Source organism: Mesoplodon mirus, assembly GCF_964341445.2.
Source record: "Mesoplodon mirus genome assembly, chromosome: 11".
Lineage (NCBI taxonomy): Eukaryota > Metazoa > Chordata > Mammalia > Artiodactyla > Ziphiidae > Mesoplodon > Mesoplodon mirus.
In genome coordinates this window covers 56580263-56597714 of record NC_138987.1, presented here as the reverse complement: position 1 = coordinate 56597714, position 17452 = coordinate 56580263, and the positions used below count along the sequence as shown (strand labels likewise).

The 17452-nt window shown below is 41.3% G+C and overlaps 1 protein-coding gene across 1 annotated transcript in view; it reads left to right on the top strand.

Annotated features, from left to right (window-relative positions):
* Positions 1-17452, top strand: part of FAM186A (family with sequence similarity 186 member A) — a gene marked incomplete at both ends in the record, with an annotated part of 98181 nt that continues 80729 nt past the window's right edge. The window contains 1 exon segment of the mRNA XM_082635309.1: positions 1-111. Coding sequence (XP_082491435.1) covers positions 1-111 — 111 coding nt within the window.

The following is a 17452-nucleotide window of genomic DNA, read 5'->3' as shown; positions in this document are numbered from 1 at the left end:
ATGTACAAAAATGTCCATGATAGATCAGAGGACCCTAAGCTTGAGATCCCATTTACTGTAAAGGATGTCATCACTAGGATTGAGGAAGCACAGCTCCATCGAGCCAGAGAGGTAGGTAGTAAATGAAAAGTTTATAGATTGTAACTTTCTTTTTAAACTTTCCATGACCAGCTACATTTTTTTTTAAGGTTTCACTTTATTTTCATGACATTTGACTGTTTGAGGTCACACTGATTTCAAATGACGATTTCACCTGACTCTGTGGATAACAAGCTCCAATTCTACATTAATTCCTTTCACTTCCATATCAGAGATAATCAAGCTTTTTAAGAAATAAATCACATGTGCTATTGAGTGATTGTGATAGAAAAATTAAAATCTATAGCTAATATTGGTATCTAACTTTAGTCAATAGTTTTAATTTGTTCTCTACTGAGCTTTTATCAAATACTTATTAACAAGAAGAAATGTGATTGAGTTCTAGCTCCTTTTCTTTCTTTCCCCTGAACACTTCATGGAAGAGGGGTTTATTGGCCAAGAGAAATCCAAAGACAATACATTTTCTCTTATGTATTCTTCTAGGAGTTTTATACTTTTAGATTTTACATTTAGGTCTATGATCCTTTTTGTCTTAATCTTTGTATATGATATCAGATATGGATTGATATTTTTTTAAACAATTATTCTAGCTCTGTTGAAAGGACTACGTTTTCTCCATTAAATTGCATTTGCACCTTTACTGAAAAGCGTTGATCATATATGTGTGAGTTAATGTAGTCTCTAGTCTGTTCTCTTGATTTATTTGTCTATCTTAATGCCAATACTACAGTGTCTTTTTTTTAAATTTATTTATTTTTGGCTGCGTTGGGTCTTTGCTGCTGCATGCGGCTTTCTCTAGTTGCGGCGAGCGGGGGCTACTCTTCATTGAGGTGCGCAGGCTTCTCATTGCGCTGGCTTCTCTTGTCGCAGAACACGGGCTCTAGGCGTGCAGACTTCAGTAGTTCTGGCTCGCAGGCTCTAGAGTGCAGGCTCAGTAGTTGTGGCACATGGGCTTAGTAGCTCAGCGGCATGTGGGATCTTCCTGGACCAGGGCTCAAACCCACGTCCCCTGCATTGGCAGACAGATTCTTCTTTTTTTTTTTTTTTTTTTTTTTTTTAGTTTCTGCTTTATAACAAAGTGAATCAGTCATACATATACATCTGTTCCCACATCCCTTCCTTCATGCATCTCCCTCCTTCCCACCCTCCCCATCCCACCCCTCCAGGCGGTCACAAAGCAATGAGCTGATCTCCCTGTGCTCTGCGGCTGCTTCCCACTATCTATCTACCTTACGTTTGGTACTGTATATATGTCCATGCCTCTCTCTCGCTTTGTCACAGCTTACCCTTCCCCCTCCCCATATCCTCAAGTCCATTCTCAAGTAGGTCTGTGTCTTTATTTCCGTTTTACCCCTAGGTTCTTCATGACATTTTTTTAAATTCCACATATATGTGTTAGCATACAGTATTTGTCTTTCTCTTTCTGACTTACTTCACTCTGTATGACAGACTCTAGGTCTATCCACCTCATTACAAATAGCTCAATTTCGTTTCTTTTTATGGCTGAGTAATATTCCATTGTATATATGTGCCACATCTTCTTTATCCATTCATCCGATGATGGACACTTAGGTTGTTTCCAGCTCCGGGCTATTGTGAATAGAGCTGCAATGAACATTTTGGTACATGTCTCTTTTTGAATTATGGTTTTCTCAGGGTATATGCCTAGTAGTGGGATTGCTGGGTCATATGGTAGTTCTATTTTTAGTTTTTTAAGGAACCTCCATAGTGTTCTCCATAGTGGCTGTACCAATTCACATTCCCACCAGCAGTGCAAGAGTGTTCCCTTTTCTCCACACCCTCTCCAGCATTTATTGTTTCTAGATTTCTTGATGATGGCCATTCTGACTGGTGTGAGATGATATCTCATTATAGTTTTGATTTGCATTTCTCTAATGATTAATGATGTTGAGCATTCTTTCATGTGTTTGTTGGCAGTCTGTATATCTTCTTTGGAGAAATGCCTATTTAAGTCTTCTGCCCATTTTTGGATTGGGTAGTTTGTTTTTTTGCTATTGAGCTGCATGAGCTGTTTATAAATTTTGCAGATTAATCCTTTGCCAGTTGCTTCATTTGCAAATATTTTCTGCCATTCTGAGGGTTGTCTTTTGGTCTTGTTTATGGTTTCCTTTGCTGTGCAAAAGCTTTGAAGTTTCATTAGGTCCCATTTGTTTATCTTTGTTTTTATTTCCATTTCTCTAGGAGGTGGGTGCAAAAGGATCTTGCTGTGATTTATGTCATAGAGTGTTCTGCCTATGTTTTCCTCTAAGAGTTTGATAGTTTCTGGCCTTACATTTAGGTCTTTAATCCATTTTGAGCTAATTTTTGTGTATGGTGTTAGGGAATGATCTAATCTCATACTTTTACATGTCCCTGTCCAGTTTTCCCAGCAGCACTTATTGAAGAGGCTGTCCTTTCTCCACTGTACATTCCTGCCTCCTATATCAAAGATAAGGTGACCATATGTGCGTGGGTTTATCTCTGGGCTTTCTATCCTGTTCCATTGATCTATCTTTCTGTTTTTGTGCCAGTACCACACTGTCTTGATTACTGTAGCTTTGTAGTATAGTCTGAAGTCAGGGAGCCTGATTCCTCCAGCTCCGTTTTTCGTTCTCAAGATTGCTTTGGCTATTCGGGGTCTTTTGTTTTTCCAAACAAATTTTGAAATTTTTTGTTCTAGTTCTGTGAAAAATGCCAGTGGTAGTTTGATAGGGATTGCATTGAATCTGTAGATTGCTTTGGGTAGTAGAGTCATTTTCACAATATTGATTCTTCCAATCCAGGAGCATGGTATATCTCTCCATCTATTTGTATCATCTTTAATTTCTTTCATCAGTGTCTTATAATTTTCTGCATACAGGTCTTTTGTCTCCTTAGGTAGGTTTATTCCTAGATATTTTATTCTTTTTGTTGCAGTGGTAAATGGGAGTGTTTTCTTGATTTCATTTTCAGATTTTTCATCATTAGTGTACAGAAATGCCAAAGATTTCTGTGCATTAATTTTGTTTCCTGCTACTTTACCAAATTCATTGATTAGCTCTAGTAGTTTTCTGGTAGCATCTTTAGGATTCTCTATGTATAGTATCATGTCATCTGCAAACAGTGACAGCTTTACTTCTTCTTTTCCAATTTGGATTCCTTTTATTTCCTTTTCTTCTCTGATTGCTGTGGCTATAACTTCCAAAACTATGTTGAATAAGAGTGGTGAGAGTGGGCAACCTTGTCTTGTTCCTGATCTTAGTGGAAATGGTTTCAGTTTTTCACCATTGAGGACGATGTTGGCTGTGGGTTTGTCATATATGGCCCTTATTATGTTGAGGAAAGTTCCCTCTATGCCTACTTTCTGCAGGGTTTTTATCATAAATGGGTGTTGAATTTTGTCGAAAGCTTTCTCTGCATCTATTGAGATGATCATATGGTTTTTCTCCTTCAACTTGTTAATATGGTGTATCACATTGATTGATTTGCGTATATTGAAGAATCCTTGCATTCCTGGAATAAACCCCACTTGATCATGGTGTATGATCCTTTTAATGTGCTGTTGGATTCTGTTTGCTAGTATTTTGTTGAGGATTTTTGCATCTATGTTCATCAGTGATATTGGCCTGTAGTTTTCTTTCTTTGTGACATCCTTGCCTGGTTTTGGTATCAAGGTGATGGTGGCCTCGTAGAATGAGTTTGGGAGTGTTCCTTCCTCTGAAATTGTTTGGAAGAGTTTGGGAAGGATGGGTGTTAGCTCTTCTCTAAATGTTTGATACAATTCGCCTGTGAAGCCATCTGGTCCTGGGCTTTTGTTTGTTGGAAGATTTTTTTATCACAGTTTCAATTTCAGTGCTTGTGATTGGTCTATTCATATTTTCTATTTCTTCCTGATTCAGTCTTGGCAGGTTGTGCATTTCTAAGAATTTGTCCATTTCTTCCAGGTTGTCCATTTTATTGGCATAGAGTTTCTTGTAGTAATCTCTCATGATCTTTTGTATTTCTGCAGTGTCAGTTGTTACTTCTCCTTTTTCATTTCTAATTCTATTGATTTGAGTCTTCTCCCTTTTTTCTTGATGAGTCTGGCTAATGGTTTGTCAATTTTGTTTATCTTCTCAAAGAACCAGCTTTTAGTTTTATTGATCTTTGCTATCGTTTCCTTCATTTCTTTTTCCTTTATTTCTGATCTGATCTTTATGATTTCTTTCCTTCTGCTAACTTTGGGGGTTTTTTGTTCTTCTTTCTCTAATTGCTTTAGGTGCAGGGTCAGGTTGTTTACTCAAGATGTTTCCTGTTTCTTAAGGTGGGATTGTATTGCTATAAACTTCCCCCTTAGAACTGCTTTTGCTGCGTCCCATAGGTTTTGGGTCTTCGTGTCTCCATTGTCATTTGTTTCTAGGTATTTTTTTATTTCCTCTTTGATTTCTTCAGTGATCACTTCGTTATTGAGTAGTGTATTGTTTAGCCTCCATGTGTTTGTATTTTTTACAGCTCTTTTCCTGTAATTGATATCTAGTCTCATAGCATTGTGGTCGGAAAAGATACTTGATACAATTTCAATTTTCTTAAATTTACCAAGGCTTGATTTGTGACCCAAGATATGATCTATCCTGGAGAATGTTCCATGAGCACTTGAGAAAAATGTGTATTCTGTTGTTTTTGGATGGAATGTCCTATAAATATCAATTAAGTCCATCTTGTTTAATGTATCATTGAAAGCTTGTGTTTCCTTATTTATTTTCATTTTGGATGATCTGTCCATTGGTGAAAGTGGGGTGTTAAAGTCCCCTACTATGAGTGTGTTACTGACGATTTTCCCTTTTATGGCTGTTAGTATTTGCCTTATGTATTGAGGTGCTCCTATGTTGGGTGCATAAATATTTACAATTGTTATATCTTCTTCTTGGATCGATCCCTTTATCATTATGTAGTGTCCTTCTTTGTCTCTTCTAATAATCTTTATTTTAAAGTCTATTTTGTCTGATATAAGAATTGCTACTCCAGCTTTCTTTTGATTTTCATTTGCATGGAATATCTTTTTCCATCCCCTTACTTTCAGTCTGTATGTGTCTCTAGGTCTGAAGTGGGTCTCTTGTAGACAGCATATATATGGGTCTTGTTTTTGTATTCATTCAGCCAATCTGTGTCTTTTGGTGGGAGCATTTAGTCCATTTACATTTAAGGTAATTATTGATATGTATGTTCCTATTCCCATTTCCTTAGTTGCTTTGGGTTCGTTATTGTAGGTATATTCCTTCTGTTGTGTTTCTTGCCTAGAGAAGTTCCTTTAGCATTTGTTGTAAAGCTGGTTTGGTGGTGCTGAACTCTCTCAGCTTTTGCTTGTCTGTAAAGGTTTTAATTTCTCCATCAAATCTGAATGAGATCCTTGCTGGGTAGAGTAATCTTGGTTGCAGGTTTCTCTCCTTCATCACTTTAATTATGTCCTGCCACTCCCTTCTGGCTTGTAGAGTTTCTGCTGAGAGATCAGCTGTTAACCTGATGGGGATTCCCTTGTGTGTTATTTGTTGTTTTTCCCTTGCTGCTTTTAATATGATTTCTTTGTGTTTAATTTTTGACAGTTTGATTAATATGTGTCTTGGCGTATTTCTCCTTGGATTTATTCTGTATGGGACTCTCTGTGCCTCCTGGACTTGAGTAACTATTTCCTTTCCCATATTAGGGAAGTTTTCAACTATAATCTCTTCAAATATTTTCTCAGTCCCTTTCTTTTTCTCTTCTTCTTCTGGAACCCCTATAATTCGAATGTTGGTGTGTTTAATGTTGTCCCAGAGGTCTCTGAGACTGTCCTCTGTTCTTTTCATTCTTTTTTCTTTATTTTGCTCTGCATCAGTTATTTCCACTATTTTATCTTCCACCTCACTTATCCGTTCTTCTGCCTCAGTTATTCTGCTATTGTTCCCATCTAGAGTATTTTTCATTTCATTTATTGTGTTTTTAATCGATGCTTGATTCGTCTTTAGTTCTTCTAGGTCCTTGTTAACTGTTTCTTGCATTTTGTCTATTCTATTTCCAAGATTTTGGATCTTGGAAATAGAATCTTGGATCATCTTTACTACCATTATTCTGAATTCTTTTTCAGGTAGACTGCCTATTACCTCTTCATTTGTGAGGTCTGGTAGGTTTTTATTTTGCTCCTTCACCTGCTGTGTGTTTTTCTGTCTTCTCATTTTGCTTATCTTACTGTGTTTGGGGTCTCCTTTTTGCAGGCTGCAGATTCGTAGTTCCCGTTGTTTTTGGTGTCTGTCCCCAGTGGCTAAGGTTGTTTCAGTAGGTTGTGTAGGCTTCCTGGTGGGGGGGACTAGTGCCTGTGTTCTGGTGGTTGAGGCTCGATCTTGTCTTTCTGGTGGACAGGTCCACGTCTGGTGGTGTGTTTTGGGGTGCCTGTGGCCTTATTATGTTTTTAGGCAGCCTCTCTGCTAATGGGTAGGGTTGTGTTCCTGCCTTGCTAGTTGTTTGGCATAGGGTGACCAGCACTGTAGCTTGCTGGTCGTTGACTGATGCTGGGTGCTGGTGTTGAGATGGAGATCTCTGGGAGAATTTCGCTGCTTGATATTATGTGGAGCTGGGAGGTCTCTTGTGGACCCGTGTCCTGAAGTTGGCTCTCCCACTTCAGAGGCACAGCACTGACTCCTGGCTGCAGCACCAAGAGCCTTTCATCTACCCGGCTCAGAATAAAAGGGAGAAAAAGTAGAAAGAAAGAATTAGTAGAAGAAAGAAAGAGAGAGAGAAAGAAAGGAAGAAGGAAAGAAAGGAAGGAAGGAAGGAAGAAAGAAAGAAAGGAGGGAGGGAGGGAGGAAGGAAAGAAAAAGAAAGTGAAAGGAAGAAGGGAGGGAGGGAGGGAGGAAGGAAAAAAAAGAAAGAGTGAAAGGAAGAAGGGAGGGAGGGAGGGAGGAAGGAAAGAAAGAGAAAGAAGGAAAGGAGGGGCGGAGGGAGGGAGGGAGGAAGGGAAGGTAGGAAAAAAAGAAAGAGCAGGTAAAGTAAAATAGAATAAAGTATGAAATATAGTAGCGTTATTAAAATTAAAAAGTAATTATTGAAAAAAAAACGGACAGATAGAACCCTGGGACATATGGTGGAAGCAAAGCTATACAGAGAAAATCTCACACAGAAGGATACACATACACATTCATAAAAAGAGAGCAGGGGGAAAAATCAAAAATCTTGCTCTCCAAGTCCACCTCCTCAATTTGGGATAATTCGTTGTAAAAAGAGGAAAAGGGCGAAAAGTCCGAGATCTTGCTCTCTAAGTCCACCTCCTTAATTTGGGATAATTCGTTGTAAAAAGAGGAAAAGGGGGGAAAGTCTTAAATCTTGTCCTCAAAGTCCACTTCCTCAATTTGGGATGATTCGCTGTCCATTCATGCACTCCACAGACGCAGGGCACATCAAGTGGACCGTGGAGCTTTAATCCGCTGCCTCCGAGGCTGCACAGAGAGATTTCCCTGTCTCTTCTCTGCTCTCACAGCTCCCGGGTCTCAGCCTTGGACCTGGCCCCGCCTCTGCGCGTAGGTCGCCGGAGGGCGTCCGTTCTTCGCTCAGACAGGACCGGTTTAAAGGAGCCGCTGATTCGGGGGCTCTGGCTCACTCAGGCAGAGGGGAGGGAGGGGCGCGCAGTGTGGGGCGGGCCTGCGGCGGCAGAGGCCGATGTGACGTTGCACCAGACCGAGGCGCTCCGTGCGCTTTCCCGGAAAAGCTCTCCCTGGGTCCCGGGACCCCGGCAGTGGCGGGGTGCACAGGCTCCCCGGAAGGCGGGGTGGACAGTGACCTGCGCTTGCACACAGGCCTTGTGGCGGCGGCAGCAGCAGCCCCAGCGCCCCACGCCCGTCTCCGGGGTCCGCGCCTTTAGCCGCGGCTCGCGCCCGGGCAGACAGATTCTTAACCACTGTGCCACCAGAGAAGTCCTGCAGTACCACAGTGTCTTGATTACTGAGGTTTCATAATAATTCTTGAAATCATGTAGTTTTAATTCCTAAACTTTGTTCTTTTTCAATTGTGCCCAACTTCTCTCATCTTCCTTTTTTACCTCCTTTTCCTCATCTTGGGCTTTTCTCTCAAGACTCAAACACTCATAATCTGAAACCTGTCTTTGAGACTTCCCTGATGGCGCAGTGGTTAAGAATCCACCTGCCAATGCAGGGGACATGGGTTTGAGCCTCGGTCCAGTAAGATCCCACATGCCACGGAGCTACTAAGCCCTTGCACCACAACTACCGAGCCTGTGCTCTAGAGCCCACGAGCCATAGCTACTGAGCTCACATGCCACAACTACTGAAGCCCGCACACCTAGAGCCCGTGCTCTACAACACAAGAAGCCACCGCAGTGAGAAGCCCGGGCACCTCAATGAAAAGTAGCCCCCGCTCGCTGCAACTAGGGAAAGCCCACGTACAGCAAGAACCAAAGCAGCCAAAAATAAATAATAAATAAATTTATTTAAAAAAATAAAAACTGTCTTTATCCACACTGCTTTCTCCCTTTGCTTTTCCATAGGATATTTAAAATCAGTCTGTCAAATACTATCGGGGAAAAAAAAAAGCCTACTGGTATTTTGACTGGGAATGTATTGAATTTGTAGATCAATTTGGGGAGAATTGAAATCTTAACAATACTGAGTCTCTGACCCTTGAATATAGCATATCTCTCCATTTATTTAGGTCTAATTTTTCTCAGAAGTGCTTTGCATATCTTTTGTCAGATTTATCCCCAAGTGGTTCATATTTTTTATACTATTGTAAATAGTATTGTTCCTTAATTTCTATTCTCGATTGTTCACAACTAACAAAGAAATACAATAAATTTTTGTATATCGATCTTGTATACTGAAACCTAATTTATTAGTTCTCATAGATATTCTTTTTACAGTCTTCGGATTTTCTACATAGACAATCCTGTCATATACTAATAGAGGCAGTTTTATTTCCTCCTTTCATATCTCTGTGCACTTAAACTTGGTTCTTGACTTATTGGTTAGGCTAGGACCTCCAATATCAAGTTGAATAAAAGTGATGAGACATCCTTGCTTTGTTCTTGATGTTAGGCTTTAGGGGAAAGCATTCGGTCTTCTACCATTAAGTATGATAGCAGCTGTATGTATTTTATGGCTCTTTATCAAGTTGAGGAAATTCCTTCTTTTCCTAGTTTGATGAGTTTTTTTTTTTTTTTTTTTTTTTGCGTTACGCGGGCCTCTCACTGTTGTGGCCTCTCCCGTTGCGGAGCACAGGCTCCGGACGCGCAGGCTCAGCGGCCATGGCTCACGGGCCTAGCCGCTCCGCGGCATGTGGGATCTTCCTGGACCGGGGCACGAACCCGTGTCCCCTGCATCGGCAGGCGGACTCTCAACCACTGCGCCACCAGGGAAGCCCCTGGTGAGTTTTTAATCAGGAATAGGCATTGGGTTTTATCAAAAGTCTTTACTACATCTAAGGAGATAATCATGATTTTTCCCCCCTATCTGAATCTGGCAATATAGTGAATTACATTGACTTATGAATGTTAAACCAACCTTACACTTTTAGAGTAAATCTCATTTACTCATGATGTAGCATTCTTTTTACTATGTTGTATTCGATTAGCTAAATTTTTGTTAACAATTTTTGTATCTATAATTATAAAGTATGTTGGTGTGTAGTTATTTTTTCTTACAATGACTTTGGTTTTGACATCAGAATAGTGGTAGCTTTATAGACTTAGGTAGAATATTCTTTTCAATTTTCTGTAAGAGTTTGTTGAGTATTGGCATTTCCTTTTTTTTTTTTTTTTCTGTACGCGGGCCTCTCACTGCTGTGGCCTCTCCCGTTGCGGAGCACAGGCTCCAGATGCGCAGGCTCAGCGGCCATGGCTCACGGGCCCAGCCATTCTGCGGCATGTGGGATCTTCCCGGGCCGGGGCACGAACCCGTGTCCCCTGCATCGGCAGGCAGACTCCCAACCATTGCACCACCAGGGAAGCCCCCGGCATTTCCTTTTATATGTTTGGTAGAAACCACCAATGTTGGACTTCCCTGGTGGCGCATTGGTTAAGAATCCACCTGCCAATGCAGGGGACACAGGTTCGATCCCTGGTCCAGGAAGATCCCACATGCTGCAGAGCAACTAAGCCTGTGCACCACAACTACTGAGCCTGTGCTCTAGAGCCAGCGAGCCACAACTACTGAGCCCATGTGCTACAACTACTGAAGCCCATGAGCCTAAAGCCCAAGATCCGCAACAAGAGAAACCACTGCAATGATAAGAAGCCTGCACACCGCAATGAAGAGTAGCCCCCACTTGATGCAACTAGAGAAAGCCCGCATGCAGCAACGAAGACCCAACGCAAACAAATAACTAAATAAATTAATTTAATTAAATTTAAAAAACAAAGAAACCACCAATATTTGGGTAGGGTGGGGAAAATAATCAGAGGAACCATCTAGACTTGGGGTTCAATTCCTGGGAAAGTTTTAAGCTACAAATTCAATGAAAAAAAAAATAAAATCATGGATGGGCTTCCCTGGTGGCGCAGTGGTTGAGAGTCTGCCTGCCGATGTAGGGGACACGGGTTCGTGCCCCGGTCCGGGAAGATCCCACATGCTGTGGAGCGGCTGGGCCCGTGAGCCATGGCCACTGAGCCTGCGCGTCCGGAGCCTGTGCTCCACAACGGGAGAGGCCACAACAGTGAGACGCCCATGTACTACAAAAAAAAAAAAAAAAAAAATCGTAGAGTTATTCTGGTTATCTATTTCTTCTTAAGTGAGCTTTCACAGTTTGTCTTTCAAGGAATTTGTCCATTTCACCTGAGTTGTTGAGTTTATTGACCTAAAGTTATTCATAGTATTATCTCTTTACTATCTGTAGAATCTGTAGTAATGTCACTCTTATTTCTGATATTAGTAATTTGTCCTTCTCTGACTCTCCTTATCAGTCTGGCTAGAGGTTTATCAATTTTACTGATCTTCTCAAAGAAGCGACTTTTGATATCACAGATTAACTGCTTTTCTGTTTTCTATTTTACTGATTTCTGCACTGATCTTCATCATTTCATTTACACTATTTGCTTTGGGTATAATTTGCTCTTCTTTTTTTCTAGTTTCTTAAAGGAGAAGCTGAGGTCATTGATTTGATAACTTTTTGTTGTTGTTGTAATAAGTGTTTTGTTCCATATATCCCCCCTCTGCAAATGAAAATGTTGTTTTCATTTTCATTCAGTTTTAAATGTTATAATTTCATTTTTTCTTTGACCCATGAGTTATTTAGAAGAGTGTTATTGAGTTTCCAAATACTTAGAAACGTTTTTCTCTTATTTATTTATTTATTTATTTATTTATTTATTTATGGCTGCACTGGGTGTTCGTTGCTGTGCACGGGCTTTCTCTAGTTGTGGCGAATGGGGGCTACTCTTTGTTGCAGTGTGTGGGCTTCTCATTGCGGTGGCTTCTCTTGTTGTGGAGCATGGGCTCTAGGTGCACGGGCTTCAGTAGTTGTGGCTCACGGGCTCTAGAGCACAGGCTCAGTAGTTGTGGCACATGGGCTTAGTTGCTCCATGGCATGTGGGATCCTCCTGGACCAGGGCTTGTACCCGTGTCCCCTGAACTGACAGGCAGATTTTTAACCACCTCACCAGCAGGGAAGTCCATCTCTTATTTATTTCTAGTTCAATTTCTTTGGGGTCAGAGAACTTATTTCATATGATCTGAATCCTAGTAAATTTCCTTTTTTTTAAAATTTATTTATTTATTTTTGGCTGTGTTGGGTCTTCGTTGTTGCGCATGGGCTTTCTCTAGTTGCAGCAAGCAGGGGCTACTCTTGGTTGCGGTGTGCGGGCTTCTCATAGCAGTGGCTTCTCTTGTTGCAGAGCACAGGCTCTAGGAGCAAGGGCTTCAGTAGTTGTGGCACATGGGCTCAGTAGTTGTGGCTCATGGGCTCTAGAGCGCAAGCTCAGTAGTTGTGGCACACGGACTTAGTTGCTCCGCGGCATGTGGGATCTTCCCGGACCGGGGCTTGAACCAGTGTCCACCTGCATTGGCAGGTGGATTCTGAACCACTGCGCCACCAGGGAAGTCCATCTCTTATTTATTTCTAATTCAGTTTCTTTGGAGTCAGAGAACTTGTTTGATATGATCTGAATACTAGTAAATTTCTTGAAATTTGTTTTATGGCTCAGAATATGGTCTATATTGGTAAATGTTACATATGCAATTGAATACAATTTGTGTCCTGTTGTTGAATACTCTGTAAAATAACGATTACATCAAGCTGGTTGATAGTATTTTTCAAGTCTCCTGTTGTTTTTTCTCAGCTTTATCTATCAATTATCGGAAGAGGGATGTAGAAATGTTTGACTGTAACTGTGCATTTTTCTAGTTCTTCTGACAGTCTATCAAATTTTCTTCATGTACTTTGAATCTCTGCTACTAGATGCCTAAATGTTTAGAATTGTTATGTTCTCTCAATGAATTGGCTACTTTACTGTTATGAAATGACCCTATTTATCTCTAGTAATATATTTTTCTCTGTAACTTACTTTGTTATTAATATAGTCACTCTAGGGGCTTCCCTGGTGGCGCAGTGGTTGAGAGTCCGCCTGACGATGCAGGGGACACGGGTTCGTGCCCCGGTCCGGGAAGATCCCACATGCTGCTGAGCGGCTGGGCCCGTGAGCCATGGCCGCTGAGCCTGCGCGTCCGGAGCCTGTGCTCCGCAACGGGAGAGGCCACAACAGTGAGAGGCCCGTGTACTGAAAAAAAAAATATATATATATATAGTCACTCTGGCTTTCCTTTGATGAGTGTTACCATCCTTTTCCTTTTCTTTTTTTTTTCTTTTTTGGCTGTGCCACATGGCATGTGGGATCTTAGTTCACTGACCAAGGATCAAACCCATGCCCCCTGCAGTGGAAGTGTGCAGTCTTTTTTTTTTTTTTTTTTTTGCTGTACGCGGGCCTCTCACTGTTGTGGCCTCTCCCGTTGCGGAGCACAGGCTCCGGACGCACAGGCTCAGCGGCCTTGGCTCACGGGCCCAGCCGCTCCGCGGCACATGGGATCCTCCCAGACCGGGGCACGAACCCGTATCCCCTGCATCGGCAGGCGGACTCTCAACCACTGCGCCACCAGGGAGGCCCGGAAGTGTGCAGTCTTAACCACTGGACCTCCAGAGAAGTCCTTCTTTTCCTTTTTCTATTCTTTTGGTTTAAACATATTTGGGTTATTATATTTAAAATGGTTTCTTACAGGAAGCATATAATTGGGTTTCTTTTTTTATCCAACCTGACAATTTCTGCCTTTTAATTGGATGTTTAGACCATTTATGTTTAATGTAATTATCAATATGGTTAGGTTTAAATTTACCATCTTGCTGTCTGTTTTCTGTTTGTCCCTTTTTTTAGTTTTTGTTTCCTTTTATTCTTCTTCTGACTTCTTTAGAGTGGATCTATATTATGATTCCACTTTATTTCCTTTACTGGTTTACTAGCTATACTTTTTGCTTTGGGGTTCATAGTGTACATATTTAGCTTACCACCATTTACCTTAACGTGGTATTACACTACTTTTGAACACTGTATAAACCTTGCAGCAATATTCTACCTTTTTCTCTCTCCTGGCCTATGTGAAATTTGTATCATACTTCTTTTTTTTTAAATTTTTATTGGAGTATAATTGCTTTACAATGTTGTGTTAGTTTCTACTGTACAGCAAAGTGAATCAGCCATATATATATATATATATCCCCTGTTTTTTGGACTTCCTTCCCATTTAGGTCACCACAGAGCACTGAGTAGAGTTCCCTGTGCTATACAGTAGGTTCTCATTAGTTATCTACTTTATGCATAGTATCAATAGTGTATATATGTCAATCCCAATCTCCCAATTTATCCCCTCCCCCTCTTCCCCCCTTGATATCCATAAGTTTGTTCTCCACGTCTGTGTTGTATCATACTTCTACATGTATTATAAACTCAATATTTATTACATTCCAATTATTTTTGTTTGAAACAGGCAATTACCTATTTTTCAATTTTTTATTGTGGTAAAATACACATAACATAAAATTTGTGATTTTAAGTATTTTTAATTGTACAATTCATTGGCATTAAGTACATTTATAATGTTATATAACCATACCACTATCTATTTTCAGAACTTTTTCATCACCCCAAACAGAAACACTGACCCATTAAACAGTAACTACCCATTCCCCTTTTCCCCCAGACCCTGGCAACAACCATTCATCTTTCTGTCTCTATGAATTTGCCTACTCTAGATACCTTATCTAAGTGAAATCATAAAGTATTTGTCCTTTTGTGCCTGGTTTATTTCATTTAGCATGTCCTCAGTGTTCATCACTATTGTATTATCTGTTAGAATTTCCTTTCTTTTTAAGGCTATTATTCCATTGTATGTATATATCACGTTTTGTTTATCCACTCATTCATCATTGGACATGCGAGTTGCTTCCACCTCTCTGCCATTGTGAATAATGCTGCTATGAACATAGGAGTACAAATATCTGTTTAAGTCCCTGCTGTCAATTATTTGTATATCCAGGAGTAGAATTGCTGGATCATATGGTAATTTTATTTTTCATTTCTTAAGGAACTGCCATACTGTTTTCTGTATGGCTGCACCATTTTACATCCTTAGCAGTGCACAAGGGTTCCAATTTCCTCACACTCTCACCAACACTTGTTATTTTCTAGGTTTTGGCTTTTTTTCTCATAATAGCTATCCTAATGGGTCTGAAGTATCTCATTGTGATTTTGATTTGCATTTCCCAAATGATTAGTGATGTTGAGCATTTTTTCATGTGCTTGCTTGTCATGTGTATATATTCTTCGGAGAAATGTCTATTCAAGTCTTTTGTCCATTTTGGAACTAGGTTTGTTCTTGTTGAGTTGTAGGAATTCTTTATATATTCTGGATGTTAATTACTTATCAGACATGTGATTTGCAAATATTTTCTCCCATTCTGTGTATTGCCTTTTTACTCTGTTGATAGTTGTGCGGGTCAATTTTATGTGTCAACTTGACTGGGCCACAGGGAGCCCAGACATTTAGTCAGATATTCTGGGTATGTCTGTGAAGATGTTTCTGGATGAGATTGACACTTGAATCAGTAGACTGAGTAAAGCAGAATGCCCTCCCTAATGTGGGTGGGTCTTATCCAATTAAAGACCTGAATAGAACAAAAAAAGGCTAAGTAGCAGGGAACTCCACCTGTCTGACTGCCTTGGGCTGGGACTTTAGTCTTTTCAGTCTTTAGGCTTGAACCGAAACATCAGCTCTTCTTGGGTCTTGGACCTGCTGGCTTTTAGACTGGAACTATACCTTGGGCTCTCCTGGGTCTCTAGCTTGCCAAGTAGAGATCATGAGACTTCTTAGCCTCCACAATCATGTGAGCTGATTCATTATAAGAGAAAAAAAAGATATATATATCAACTGAAAAAAATGCACAACCTAAAAGTTGAGAATTATGTTTTATTTGGTGGACTTGCTGAAAACTTAAGCCCAGGAGACAGCCTCTCAGATAGCTGTGAGGCACTGTTCCAAAGAGGTAAGGGGGGCCTCCCTGGTGGCGCAGTGGTTGAGAGTCCGCCTGCCGATGCAGGGGATACGGGTTCGTGCCCCGGTCTGGGAGGATCCCACATGCCGCGGAGCGGCTGGGCCCGTGAGCCATGGCCGCTGGGCCTGCGCGTCCGGAGCCTGTGCTCCGCAACGGGAGAGGCCGCAACAGTGAGAGGCCCGCATACCGCAAAAAAAAAAGAAAAAAAACAAAGAGGTAAGGGGAGGGGCTTCCCTGGTGGCACAGTGGTTGAGAGTCTGCCTGCCAATGCAGGGGACACAGGTTCGTGCCCCGGTCTGGGAAGATCCCACATGCCGCGGAGCGGCTGGGCCCATGAGCCATGGCCACTGAGCCTGCGCATCTGGAGCCTGTGCTCCGCAATGGGAGAGGCCACAACAGTGAGAGGCCCACGTACTGCAAAAAAAAAACAAAAAAAATACCCCAAAAAAACAAAAAATAAAGAAGTAAGTGAGGACCAAGGATATATAGGATGTTTTGCATTAAAAAAACCCAACAACAACAGGTAGCTGGAACATCAAAAAAGATTATCGTTAATTAAAGAAAACCAGATATTTCAAGTTAATGAATTTTGCACTTCTCTAAATTCATTAACTGGGAAGATGCAAGAATCTGGGCTCATTGAAATCATTCCTTTGACATGCACCTTAACTACTTATAGCCAGTATCCTGTTTATCTCCATCCTTGGCATGATCTGGCAATTAAGATATGAAAAATGTCACCATTGGATATTCCTAATGCACTGCTTATAAGAAGCAAGAATCTGGGTGACTGTGTATATGACACTCTCAAACATTTTTGGCAAATTAACAAATATAATGAGATTGGTTGGTTGCTCCTAATGTCACTGAACAAAGTGGGGAAAGAAAAGGATGAGCTCAGGGAATCAGATTCCCAGCTAAATTGCCACATAAATGACCTGAAAGCTTTTGTGTGTGCCTTGAAGGAGACCCTTAATCTCCTATAGCTCCTGGCTAAGACTGATGAAAATTAAACGGAGAATCTCATTCTCTGACTAGCTGAATTACAAGTTGATCTCCCAGCCTCACTGGGTGGCTAATGTTAAAGTGAGGGCATTGGGACTTCCCTGGTGATGCAGTGGTTAAGAATCTTCCTGCCAATGCAGGGGACACGAGTTTGAACCCTGGTCCAGGAAGATCCCACATGCCGAGGAGCAACGAAGCCTTGTGCCACAACTACTGAGCCCACGTGCCACAACTACTGAAGCCCACGTGCCACAACTACTGAAGCCCACGTGCCTAGAGCCCGTGCTCTGCAACAAGAGAAGCCACTGCAATGAGAAGCCCACACACAGCAACGAAGACCCAATGCAGCTAAATATAAATAAATAAATTTATAAAGTAAGGGCATTGACTGAAAAGGAATAGGATCCTGAAAGTTGGAACAGGGATGTATGGAAAGACTTAGTTAAAGCTTGGGATGTTGAAAGCTCTAAATTCTGATAAGTCTTCTTTGCCAGGGGAGCGGCCTCTTCACCCAACACCAGTGGGAATGGCCACTCCACCCCTGTCTGAGAGTATTAACCCTGCATTGCCTGAGGAAACTGTAATGACCTCTCCAGAGGCAGCTGTCATGCAAGACAAGGCTGAGTTTCCTCAGGAACCACTCCCACAGCATTTCTTGGTTTCCAGATCTATAACTAGATTCAAATCCCAGTAGGCCACTAAAGGTGAGGTACAAAGAGTGACCCATGAGGAAGTGCACTACACTCCAAAAGAACTACTTGAGTTTTCTAATTTTTACAGGCAGAAATCCAAGGAATATGTGTGGGAATGGATGTTA